This window comes from Lepidothrix coronata, unplaced genomic scaffold (genome assembly GCF_001604755.1).
Source record: "Lepidothrix coronata isolate B3197 unplaced genomic scaffold, Lepidothrix_coronata-1.0 Scaffold59, whole genome shotgun sequence".
In the NCBI taxonomy this organism is placed as follows: domain Eukaryota; kingdom Metazoa; phylum Chordata; class Aves; order Passeriformes; family Pipridae; genus Lepidothrix; species Lepidothrix coronata.
Window position 1 is genome coordinate 394,495 of NW_016690239.1, and position 14,044 is coordinate 408,538.

The window sequence follows — 14,044 nt, forward strand, 5'->3', positions numbered from 1 at the left end:
AAAACCACTTAAAGGGAATACCTATCAAGTTGAGTATTTACTGAAAAGCAAAGTTTCACACTTGCCAAGCAGATTATCTTCATTTATTATCCATACTTTTGAGTAATACTACCACTGTTGCACAAGCCTTTTCACATCAGGCCCACACCACAAGACAGGAAATTGTGTTCAAAGTAAGTCCTAAGATGAATTAAGGAATCTTCTCAAATTATTGTTATCTGCAAAGGAATTATTTTTTTCAGAAAAAGAAATCTGAAAAAAAGTTAAGATACTCTGCTGTCAGTTTACATTAAATAATGGTCATGGTAATTTCTGAAGTTAGGAAATCACCTTTTGGTGTGGGTTTTTTTCCACCCCCCCCCGAGATGTATTCACATTGAAAGCTGACATTTCTAAACCTGTGGTCCCTTTTCATAATCTCAGAGATGCAGCAAACAAGTCCAATTAAACCAAACTTTAAATAATATATGATTCAAGGAAAAGATTTTATTTTAGGGCTAAGAAGTTGATAATAAATAAAGGAATATAATAATGTAATACCAGATGTTCTCATGCACTTAACACATACAGTAACGCTGGCTTACACTGCTGTCTGGACAAATTAAGAGGTATTTGGCAATATTATAAGTTTGAATAGTTTATAGAACAAGAAATTCTTTCTGCTGTTTTTACATTTCTTTTATACAAATTCAAATAAATATTAATACATCTATTTTTTTCTCAGAATTTCTCTTCACTTTTAACATGCCCAATAACTAAGCCACAGTAATATACAACTGCCAAGAAAGAGTATTTAGAATTATACTTATTCCTAAAAATGTATCATATTTATGTCACATTGTGCAAGCTCTTTAGGTAAAATTAGATTTTAGGAAAAACTGCAGAAAATTTAAACTCATTAAAACATATCCAGTGCAAAGGCCAGTCTAGTCCACATATTATGGTACTGTAATGTAAGCTAGTATAAATTAAATAATAAAACATGCCTATATGATTCTGAGAAAGCTCAATATGTTTTATGTTTTGAAGATTTGACATCTAATATGCAGATTCTGCAATATCAGAATTTTTCAAATCTTCATGAGATGGCAAATGGTAAGACTTTATAAGAAGGCTTTTTTTTTAAGGATAACTCACATTAACAGTACTACAGTGGCCAAAAAAGACAAAACTATTATAATAGAAATAAATCTGATTAAAAAATTAAATATTCCAATTAACACTGAAAAAGTGTTTGTAATCATTATTTACAATTCATCAATGATACCAGTGTATAACTCCACACAAAGTATACCACTTCCAAGCAAATACCAACTCCTGCATCCCCATTCGAGGATCCCATAGCAGTATGTTCTTCATGGGCAACAGATCAGTTTAGAGAAGGAGATCGATCTGTGGTCCAGAGCAGTTCTATATATGGCCATTTGGTCTGCAAGCAGCGTTTCACAGGAGTGTCGTCGGTCTGTAGCATTGGTTCTTCAAATCCCATAACAACTGCGGTGCCTTCTACATACATGACCTGTCAAAATAAACCCCATTATGTCAGCCTGGTTAGAAACTCTAAGATAAGGTGACTCTTTTCATCACTTTAGGAGGAGAGTTGTTACAATACACATTTTTTCTTACTAGAAAAATCAAATCTGTGAAGTTTTACATTTATTTTTTTTTTATGAAACGGAAGTTTGAAATTGAAAACCCTTAATCTTTGAATGCTTCTGCCTACATTTTGGGGTACAAAACTGCTGGAGATTTCACAGGAGTAATGTTAAGAACTTAACTAAAGGTGTTCCAAAGACCGAGTATATACATTTTCTCAAAGAGTCTTTTTTGCTTGAAGTAATTTTTTTCTTATGTCTACTAATGCCTCACAATCTTTTACCCTCAATTCTACTTCAGGAACTAACTTAGAAGCAGTCATGGTGTGTCACATATACCCCTCCTTTCACGAAAGCTGAAAATGAAATAGGTAATTTTTGTCCTCCCACTAAGTGGCTCCAAAAAATACTGATTTTTGATGCAAGTCTGGACTACTAAAATATTTCACAGAAAATTCCAAACATCTTAATTTAGATGTAAGGTTACTTATAGAAGTTGCACTTTGTGTATATTACGTCTCCATTGTCCCTTACAGTTCAGATTCCCTTCTGACAGGTAAGTGCCCTTTTCAAAACAGAGCTTAAGAGATGTGTTCTGGCCAAGTGATATGCTAGCTCAAGTATACTAGCTCAAACATCATCAAGGGTACAAAGCAGTTCCCAATTCCAAATGCATCACTTTGGAAGAAAATTATCAAAATAACAGCTTTGTAAAAAGTCTGTTTCAAGTTAGAGTATTTTGCCTGTAACTATATTCAGTTTTGCACACCAACTGTTATTAGGGTTTAACTGTAAATCTTACCTTTTCGTTGTAGTTAGATTGCTTCAGTCCATTGTAATGGTAAACAGTGAATGACTCTGAAACCCTGGAGTCCTAGTAGAAAGAAGACAGTTAATTTCATGGGACATATACATTGTGCCTTAAGTCTCCTCTCTTTACAACTAGATAGATGCGTTCAAGCAGGAAGACTCAAGGAAACCGTAAAATAGTACAGTTTCTTTTCAGTGGCAATGTTGAAAATTTTGTTAATTTCACCTTTCTCATCAGAAATAAAAAGAACAGATGTCAGTAAACCAAAGGGTAATGCCCCCAAGGGCAACTTTGAACTTTAATTTCAGTACTGACCATGTAGAAGCTGTCCTGATTTTTCATGCAGTAGTCATGTTCACGTGTATTTACGACTGTTTCGATGAAGTTGTTTACTAAGGACCAGATCCAATCTCTGGCCCTCCATTTGAGAGAAAAAAAGTAATTTACACCCATGCCTGCTTGAGTAAACTAATTTTGAAGACACCGGTTCAGCCAAGTTCTAACTGCAAATATACTGCAGTTGTTGACCTAATGCTTTAATCCTAAAAGGACTGAAAAGCTTTGGATTTAACTGCACCAGGAACCACAAACCAGGTGTAGTATAATCTCTTTTATGCCTACTGGACCAGGCTTCAAACAAAAGCTTATTCCTTTTTTAAGCACATGGAGGTAAAGGCTGGAATAAGAATAGATCTGCTCAGGTTACAGTACATCCATCAGATTACAAAAAGCCCTCATTCATTTTTCTATTCTTGAATGATTCACAAACTATCAGTGTATGGGTCTCTCAAAGCAGCTCGTTATTCAGTGGAGGGAGGGTAGCAAAAGGAAGGTTAAGTGGTAACTCTGCTTACAGAAGTGGCTTCAAAGAGGTAAGTAAAATTAAGCTTTGCTAGGAAGGAAAGAGGACACTCACTCTTTTCCCTGAGGAAGTTATGCTCACTCTGAAGGAAAAGAAATGCTGTTTTCCACTTCCTGTCCCCTGGATATTATTGTGCATTTATTGTTCCCCCCAAAAAAGGGCTACTGGGGAATCCAGGAATTCCTCTTTTCAGGTGACTGCCCTAAGCAGTAAAGGGTCAGGCTTGCTCTCTCAGGAATAGCTGAACAGCTTTGAATAAATTTCTTCTAAGCCAGCAGCTTTGAGAAGGAAAGCTAAGATACCTTCCTGCTTTTGAGGTGGAGTTTAGTACTTTCTAAGAGAGTAAGAATAAGGGTTTGAATATTCTCAACAAAGAAGGAATTGAATCTGGATCTCCCGAGCACTAGTTACATGGTCAAATATTGTATAAAGGGGAACACAACAATTCCAATTATAACTGGTATCTGCTATTTACTCACAGTATTTTAAAAAAAGATATTAATCTTCATTTCTGTAGAATTTCACTTTCAGAAAGAATTCTGAACAAGATGTCAATATGGGTAAGGGCTACTGCTACCTGATCCACACAGCACAGAAGGACTGGATATTGTATCTATGCCCTCAGCATTCAGTGACGGGAACTGGCAGGTTCCAGTCCGAAACACCCGATGGTTCAAACTGTACTCTTAAGGCAGTAACACTTTCCATATTTTGTGCTGGAGTCAGCAAAGGTTTAGCAGCACAGGCAAAACTGGTGGGAAATCACATAAAGCAGGGAATTAGCACTTCACAGACAGGCATTGACTTGGGGGGCTCAACCACACAGCAGGTAAAGAGTTGCCCCACCAACTCTCTAGCTAGTGGACAGTTTAGGCACAATTTTGGAGGATGTGCTTGGCTTTCTGAACTTCATTCTAAGCATCTGAGGCCTAAAATTAAGCAGTGGAGTCTTCCAGATTTGCAAGTGTAATATAATTTTTAGAACAAAACTATATTTAATTGTATATATATTTCCACTTCTGGATAAACAAATGAAAGGAAGAAGAAACAGCTGGCAAATATACAATGCAGATATAATTCTAAAAGTCCAGAGAAAATGAACACTAACTCCTTCTCTTTCCTCTGGGTGATGAATAACGTCTTAATGATATACTCAGTCCCCACCATCTTTGGCAGCACAGTTCTAGTGTCTTCTAAATGACCAGACTGTTTCATAGTACAGAACGCTACATCCAAACAGTGCTGTACAACCTTCAACAAAAAGAGTCTTGCTGCAGGCATTTAAAAATTAGTTTCACATTTCCTGGGTTGTAAAAATTAGGTCACATAGTTTCAATGACACATTAGGCTACAAAAGCCTCCAAAGAAGTACTTCTCTCAGGAGCATTTGCATGGCCATGGAACAAGCCTCCATAAACCTGCATAGAGAGCTCTTATTCCAACCAGCTCCCTCTTCTGGTTTACCACATATCTGTACAAAGACGCTCCTCATGGCAGGACGGAGGCAGTGTAAGGGTAGGAAAATGTGATCCAGGGCAAACGGAGAAGAGGAATAATAGAATCATAGTATGCTGAGTTGGAAGGGACCCATGAGGATCATCGAGTCCAACTCCTGGCACTGTGCAGGACACCTCAAGAATCACATCATGTGCCTGAGAACATTGTCCTTCTTGAACTCTGTCAGGCTTGGTGCTGTAACCACTTCCCCAGTGGCCGGTTCCACTGCTCACCCACCCTCTGGGACAGCAGTGCTAAGTGAACACGTGTCTCAGTGGTGGTGCTGTCTCAATGAATATATGGAACACACAGAATTTGAAAATAATTTTTGATTACCCTGGCAGATACTGACTTCCACATATGCTAAACATAAGTCTATCATTACTTTTTGTTAAACTGTCACCAACTTCACACTATTAGAGACATACATAAAAACAGTTACAAATATGTTTGTAACCTTTTCCCATTTGCTAGCAACATTTGTAATATTGATTATTGCAAACATCAAGGTCATTTATTCTCAGAAAAAACAAACTCAGATGAACTTTCTGAGTAGGAAACCAGTTCAATTCCATATGCAAAATGATTATGTATTTCTTGAAGATAAATTTAGAACTTGTCACTATAATGGAGTTTCCTTCCAGTGTAAAGCTGACAAAATCATGGCCATGTTATGCAAAACAGAAGTCTACCATTTGTTGTGTAACACAGAAGTTATTTGCTGGTCAGCTGTGCCAAAGGAATGGAATACTTATTAAAAATAACTCTTGTGATATTGATTAAAGTGTTTAATGAATCTCAAAGACAAACAGAATAGACAATGCTCTTCAGCAATAAAACTATATTGATTACCTGCTCAGGGAAAAATTCTTGCAGAAAGGGACCCAGCAATATGATGCCCAGTCCTTCTGGGTCTAATTTGGTCTTCATGAGGTTTACACTAAGACAAAAACATTGAATATAAAAGTATGAGTAAGACACTTTTATTCTTTCATGACTAAGTTATGCCGTGCTACCACAGTACTTACTGCCAAGTATAGCAATACTATTCTATTTTTAATCGTAAGTGACAACTGCACCAGAATGGCATGCAAGTTGCCAAAACATAGTTATTTTTAAATAAAAGTAATCTGTTATTTTAAATTAAATAAGTGATAATTCTGAAGGACCGCCATATTTGGTAAAATAATTTGAAACCCATATAATCTAAAACCAGGTTTACAGCCCAAAAGGCATTTTGCTGTCTTGTAAGCATTCTTTAAAGATACAAAAGCCAGTCATCTTTCAAAAACAGCTCTGTAACTGCCAAACAACCTGTTTTTAAATAGAGATTTGAAAAACTTCCAAGATTTTCTAAGAACACTGAAATAAATTCAAATTTACCAGATACATTTCATATTTACATCGCATACTTGATATCAAAGAAGCCAGAACCAACAAACAATGGAAATACTAACAATATTAATCCAAAAGCCTTACTACACAACTATGGCATAATTCCATGTCCCTACAAATGAATATCAATTATAACTCTATATTTCTATTTAAGCAATATATTTCTACAGGCATGAGGTCACATCTATTTGCATCTACACGGCCTTTTGCCTAAGTTACAAGTTGTACCGTACACAAGAACGTCCTCACTGGGTCAAACCAACAGAGCGCCTTGCCCAGTGTCCTGTTTCTGACACTGGTCAGTAGTGGGTGCTTACGACAAGAGTACAACAGGGCAAACATACATCCTTAGTTTACCCTCCCCATTTCCAGCAGTCTGCTGCTCAAAGACATCTTCAGTGACAGGCAGTATCTAAAACACAAAGATATATATTTTTCTTTCCATGCATGTGCCTAATTGGCTATGAACCCACATATACTTCTGGCACTTATTAAACTCCACTCAGAAAATTCAAATTGAGCTGTAGATTATAAAAATAAGTATCTTCTCTGTTTTGAACCTGTCACCTGATAATTCAGTTTGACACGTCTTTTTTTGTATTGTGTGAAGCAAGTAACAATCATTCCCTATTTACTGTGCCAATGGTTGTCTATCTTTTCCAGGTCAAACAGTCCTTATCTAGTTTTTCCTTGTACTAATGGCACACTGTACTCTCAATAAACCTTGTTGCCTTCCTGATACTCATCTACAATATTCTTTTTTTAAGATGGGAGTGAAATGTCAGGCATGTATATAATGGCATAATTCCTAGAAATCCCACTCCATATGTCTGTCTATCACAATCAGTTTAAACCTCAGATCTGTTTCCTGACCAGTAATATCTAGTTCACAGGCCAACAATGCGTATGTAAAATTGAGATTGTTGCTCAGGGGATAAAACAATTTACATTTACTGTAGTGAGACTGCTCTGTTACTGTACCTTCTAGTAAGTTCTACTGCTCTCACGTATATTTTTTTTAACATCTTGAACACGTTTGTATCAGCAGCAAACTATCATACAAATCCCTACTGTCATATCCTCACTAGTGCCACAATAAACTTCACAGACGTAACACAAAGCCCTGTAAAATTCCTCTAATGATCTCCCACCACTATGAAAAATTGTTATTTTTTTTCTTTGATCAATTCTTTATCTACAAAAAAAACTTCCTTCCTATTCCATGCTTACACATGAAATATTTACATGTGAATTTTCCCCAGACTGGCCTTCTAATCTTTTTCTAAGTGCTATTCTCCATTTGTCACTTCTTATTCTGATACTGTTTGGTACCAGCAGAGTTCACAGTGGTATGTAACCTAAAACAGTTCAGCAATTTCATTCTGATGTTTCTTCAGGATTTTGGTTTTTTTTACTGTACTGACATTTCAGAATCTTAATTAAAAAGGCTGAAGTGTGGAAACCTCTCTGTAATCTTCCCCAGTGAGGATGCGAAGGGCTCCCTAGCATCTTCCCCGGGGAATATGAAGAACTCACTACACTTGTCTAACTAATTTTGAATACTTTTACACACTGAGGATCATCTATCTGAACTACAGACTTCTTGTAAGTCTCCTGGTTCTGACTGACTCATTTGAGTACTATTAGTTTTTACAACTTTATTATTTTATAATTTTGCAGATTAGTCTTCAGAAGATTTTTAACTCTGCTTTACTTTGTAGTTTACATTTAACATTTCATAAATCCAGATTCTTCCCTATTTTTGCCATGTAGGCACTACATTTTCCTTTCAGAAGACACACTTAGCTTCTCATAGATCCCTCTTTTACCACCTAGGTCTCTAACTGCCAAAAGGTGCCTTTTGCTGGGGGCTGCAGGCAGAAGGTATAATTTCTAAAGTCTTTCTGATTGTTGTGTGGAAGTATTTTATCCTTTGGACAACCACTTATGTAACTTCATTTTCAAGTAACTTCCTTTCTTGGTCCTACCACAGCACTACTAGTAAATGATTTGGTTTATTTTTGTTTCTCCCTGAATACACACAGAATACATTATGCAAATCTTAAGAGAGTGGCTCTGTTAAGGTCCTTGGAAGAGGAATTTTAAAATCCATAAAACTGAACGTGATATCCTATAAACTGTTAATTTAATATCTTAAAAAAATTTACTACTCAAGTGAAACTGCAATTGAGGATTTGCAAGATACTGGACTTCATTCCTTCTATTCATCATTCTCACTGCTCTCAAAGTACAAAATTTTGGATGTTTCAGTGGCTGTTTGAAACCTGCTCAAATTCTTCAAATGCTGTAACAGTTGTAAAAACATTTGTGTTTGTAAACAGAACCATGGCAGTTCATTTTGAAAAAGCACTTAAAATCATGTAATAAAATTAAAGCAAGCTATGTACTCACTGATGAAATACAAGAACTGTTTAAAAATACAGAGCCATTTTAAGTTTTTAAGCGTGGTCAGTGTACAAAATTCAATCAATTAAGCAGGAGGGAAGATTTAATAAACTTTGACTGTGATATGTTTCAGCTGAGGCTTTTTCATTCAGCAAATTGCTGATGCTGTTCAGTGCTACTGGTATTGCAGCAGAGCTCCAAACACGCGTGTTTGTGCCTCGGTCTCCTCAGGCACCTGAACCGAACAGGTTATGAACGCTGGGGTGATGATACCGATGGCCTTTGTACTCTCCTGCCTGGGAAGTGCGTGGGGACAAAAGCCTCCACTATTGGTCAAATACAGAGACAGGGTAAAATGTTTTAAACAAGCTAAACCTAGATTGATAGATGTACTGAAATCGGTGCCCTGAAGAGCATCAAATGATTTTTAGAAACAAAAAGGCAAAATGAGACAGCTGGATTCTCAAATTATTTACTAAAAGACTAGAAAATTTTACTAAAATCCCATGCAATGGCATTCAGTATTGAATAATCCACCCTTCTAATTCACATCTGCTCTACAGAGTTTTCCCCTCTATAGTTCTAAAACTCTAAGCAGGTCTGACCATATACATCCTGAGATTCTGAGAAGCTTAACACCTTGAATTAGACTAACCAAAATGTAAACAGTATACTTAGAGGCAAGGCCTTTAATTTTACTTTAAAAAAACCCCCCAAAACCAAAAAACAAACAGAAAAGCCTATATGGAATTTGAAATGTGTGATTTATACTTGTGTTCCACATTAAATAGACAGGATATCCAGGACCAGAACAGAGCAGGTCCTCCAGACAGTAATATTAGGCAATATATTTATTTGAGAGGAGATGATTCAAGGCTGCATATTTCATGGTTTGATCATGGCTTTTCAATATAGCTATATTCATATCAAGTATCAATATTCTGACTGAGTCTTCCTATGTCAATTTATATTTGATGTACTGTGCACAATACAATAGGACAGGTCTATGCCACAAATAACCTAAAAGCCACACAGCCAAGTGGAAACAATGCTAAATGAGGAAAGAGGTTTTCTGAAGATTTATTGAGACAGCTGAACAAAAAAGCCAAAAGAAAGCTTTTCAGACCTATTAAACTATGCCTTTTTTCTTTCCCTCCCTTTAAAAAAATATCTTCTGCAGATTTCACCATTTATTGTTAATATGAATGTGAACCTTTTGTCTTGTACTTCCTTTTGGTTTAGTTTCATGGTATCTCTTTATTTCAATTTTCACTTCTATCCTCCAGAGAACAGCTCAGTAAACTTCATTATACTTTAACATTTGAAAGGAGAGAAAGTGGCATCAATCACATTTCAGATGGCTGTGTTAAGTAAACCTGCAGTCTCCACCACAGCCATTCTGCAGAACAACCCGTTTAGTCCCAACTAAACTAGGCCACCTGTTTACAAAAGGGCAGAAGCATCATTTGTAGCAGTAAGAAAGTTCAAGTACGTAACTCATCTTTCTGGGTTAAGCATGTAGTGGCAAAACATGGTAAGTTTTGACACCAAAAGACAGTTGTTGTTACTTAATGTTAGTCCTGTCTGTCCACATCAGATTCAAAATAAGTTACCTTTTTAATTTGAGAGTTTTAACTCTAATCCTAGGAATCAATGTGTCATTTCTGGAAACAAATTACAATTATAAACACCATAAGGTCCTGAATGGTGGTGGAAACAGAAGTGTAACTGAAACAGGTTCAGCTACAAACTCCGCAGATAGATCTAATGGTAATATAATGCAAATCTGCCTCTGAATACCTTGATTGTTTGGCTCTCCTGTCACACAGTTTCACATTCATGACTATCTCCTCAATATATAGTAATGCAATAGGTCTGAGGGTTTTTTTGGCTTCTAGTTATCACTACCAAAGTTAGAGATATCTCAATTTTCCTTCCTCCCATTTAATTTAAAGCTGACTTAAACACTTCAAAATAACATTCTGTTCCCAGAATGCAAGATAGGAAGAAAAATCTGAATTATGAAAAAAAAAAACCAAACAACCCTGAAATGATAATAAATATATGGTTAACTGAATCCAGAAAAAAGGCCTATATTATAATTAATGTGGTTAATTGATATTTCTGTATATTTAAATTTTATTATACTTACTATTCAGGATCTGAAACAAGGTCCAGAGCCTTCATTACATCTTCTAACAGAGTGTCTGGTATAAAACCATTATCTGAAGAAACAGTAAAGATTCTTGTGAGGAAAAGAAACAAAATGCTTTCCAGGAGTAAAAATTTCACTCAAAAATACAGACACTACATATTACATATTACATTTACATCTGTAAAACCTGCAACCAAACGGGGGGGTTCTAGAGGGAACACAGTTTTCAAACACTTCTCTTCCACTGTATTTGACCCAACACAGTGCAATAGAGAAACTGTGGGTTTATCATTCATACACTTAGAAGCTTAATACTTGCTAAGAATTCAATCTTGTATAGTAATCTTCACCTCCACTAAATACATAGGGATAATAACTGTACATTTTTTCCCTTTTGATTAGATAAAATAGTACCTGAATGTCAGATATCCTCTGTTTTCCAAACCATGAGAAAATTCTCAGTGTATGTCATACACATTCAAGAACAAAATCTCATGAAGAATGAATCCTATCAGATAAGTTGTGTTATGAAAGTGTAATGAAGGAGAAATCAAATTATATTTAACTCTATGCTAATTACAAAGAACATTACAAGGTTAAAAAATGTATGTTTAAGAACTCTAATTCCTATTGCACAACTTCCCTTACTTCAGAAGTCTCAGAGAATTCCTTCATAGTATCATGGAATGGTTTGGGCTGGAAGGGACCTTAAAGATCATTTAGTTCCAACCCCCTGCCATGGGTACCTTCCACTAGACCAGGGTGCTCAATGTCACTTACAGATTGACTACTGTATTGGACATTTCTTAAGTACTCAGCATTTCATTCCTCTCTTAATGAGTACATTTCTATTAAAAATCTTATTTCAGCAAGAAGTACAGCCCTTACCCTCAGGGTCATACGTCTGGAAAACCCTTCTAGCTTGTTCTGAAGGCGCTTCAGGAGCAACAAGGGCCATATCCTATGGAGGGGGGAAAGAAAAAAACCTTCAGAATACTCTTACTTCACATACAGATTACTAAGCCATACTACACCTGATTGGAACCTAAATTAATGAAAATTTAAATACAACAGAAAAAAAAATTAAGGTAATTTGGCAATTTTGCTTTTAGTGACATAAAATGATCAAGAAACACGCTAAAAATTATGTCACAAATTTCTAGACAAATTTTATGCAAGTATTTTCAAGCAGATGTTGTAGCACAAAAGCTAATTGGAAACTACAATTCCAATCATCCTGTACTCAAGAGCCTCAAGTGAAAAAGCATATGGAAGAAACCAATTTGGGAGGAATCCCTCCATCCTGCTAATCTCTCCTGGTGAGAACAACTTGAAAATTCCTTGCTTTGCATACTGAAAATAGAAACACTAGATTTTTATAGTAATTCAGTATCACAATAATGTAATTTTAAAGATCCATAAAAATTACTTATTTGGAACAAACCCACTATTTAATGAAAAGTTTTCCAGTGATTTCACAAATTAATAACTAGAACATCTACAGAAAACCAATACTTGTATCCAATACAGTTTATCTTCAAGTTCTTTAAAGTACTTTCAGATAGAAAGACCATTAGTTTCATGATGCCAGATGATGCATGAAGTTGTGCAGTTGTTGACCACACACCCTGTCATAATAGGTAACACTTATGTGATTATGTAAGCTACATACGTAGACTGTAAAATTTCATAATATGTGATCAACTCTTAAATAATTTAGAATACAAAACATACTAAGCAGGAGTAGATTTCACTATCACAGTGTATTAAAGTAAACTAATGCAAATAGTTCTCAGTTTACAATTGATGCTGTAGCATATAGAGCTTATTAACAACAAAATTATCAGCAATTTTAATATTCAGGATTTAACTCTAAAGAAGGGATAATGAGAGGTTCTTATTAATGAATTAGCAGCTCATGGAGCCAACGTAAAAGAGAGAACTATTAAAATTTCCAGTGGCATGGAAGGATATAACCCAAAGTAACTTCCAACTGCACATACAATTTCAAATGTAAACTCCATATTTCTACTTTGGTTTATGAATATGCAGATCTTTCCATACAATCTTAATGTAATAGAAGAATAAAGACTATAATTTGGGTTGTCTACCCTCCCTGCAAATTACCTTGTTAATAAAGTACTTTCTATAGTGTCATGTGATGCAAAATGGATTTTTTTAAAGTAAGTTTTCTGCAACTACCAACAATTTTTTTTGATAGTCCAATTGCAAATAGTGTATATTTCCATTGGTATTTTAATTTTCCAGGTCCTCAGTTATTTCAGTTCACATACGTGTACACAGGAAAAACTTCAGAGATGAAGTCACTGAATGCATTGCCCAATACTGAAAACTCTGTGTCTTTCAACTGAACTTTTAAATATGGTACAGTATCCAAGTTATTACATATTACCACTTTTTGTTCATTAAATGTGATTTACTGATGTTCTAAGCAAGTAGTTTCAGAAGGAAACTTAGAAAAGTTACCTGCCTTGGCGAGATGACCAAAAAGCCCACTCCTTTATCCGCAAAATAATTCTAACTTTTCACTGAGACTGTTGTCTTACAAAAAGTTAAAAATGCAATATTTCAATTTTTTATATACAAATCCCATACAACCTCTAACTTAGTTTATCATTCATTTACACTATTCATAAACCTTTGAAAGTTCAATTAGTCCATATATTTGTATCCGGGGGGAAAAAAATACCATAGCTCCTTCATGTAATAAAGCTGAAAACGTGACAAACATCTAACAAAAACATAGTTCAGCTGCCCAAGCTGATATTTCACCATATGTGCCAAAATATATTCCCCATCCCAGCCCTACGAATTGTATTTTGATGTAACCCATGCATTGAAAGTTCCATATAAGGGTATCCCATGAACAGTCAATTACAATAATTATTTCCAATACTAAGTACAACATGTCCCAAAAATCATGTTTCACTCGTTGGCTTTTGTGATACACAAACAAGTCATTTTATATTACTTTGAAAAGTTATTCTCATCAGTAGTACCAGTTATTTTAAGATCCCATGTTTACCCTTAGAGGCAAAAAATATTCTTCATAAGTTTTAGTGAAAACATACCAGAAGTTTTCATTCTACAAACCAAAAGCAGAACATAATGGCTAAGCCACACAGAAATCCTGGTTATGAATTTTTACAAAGATTGTACCCTGAAAGACTTGTATAATGAAATCAGCCCTCATACTCACTCCTTTAGTGGTAGTTCTACACTACCACTGTTGAGTGATACGTGGAAGAATTATATATTGCAGTACTTTCTTCTTAAAAATTTGCCTAGAGACAATACAGAAA

General features: G+C 35.4%; 1 protein-coding gene across 2 annotated transcripts in view; it reads right to left on the minus strand.

The window, feature by feature from the left end:
* Positions 1-466: 466 nt before the first annotated feature.
* FAM188A (family with sequence similarity 188 member A) overlaps positions 467-14,044 on the minus strand; it is a 52,281-nt gene continuing 38,703 nt past the window's right edge. For both annotated transcript variants that reach the window (XM_017817249.1, XM_017817250.1), the window contains 5 exons: positions 11,610-11,682; positions 10,719-10,791; positions 5,618-5,705; positions 2,398-2,469; positions 467-1,519 (listed from right to left, as the gene is read on the minus strand). In XM_017817249.1, the coding sequence (XP_017672738.1) occupies positions 1,370-1,519; positions 2,398-2,469; positions 5,618-5,705; positions 10,719-10,791; positions 11,610-11,682 (456 nt within the window). In that variant the 3' untranslated portion in view covers positions 467-1,369. The remainder of the gene's footprint in view (positions 1,520-2,397; positions 2,470-5,617; positions 5,706-10,718; positions 10,792-11,609; positions 11,683-14,044) is intronic.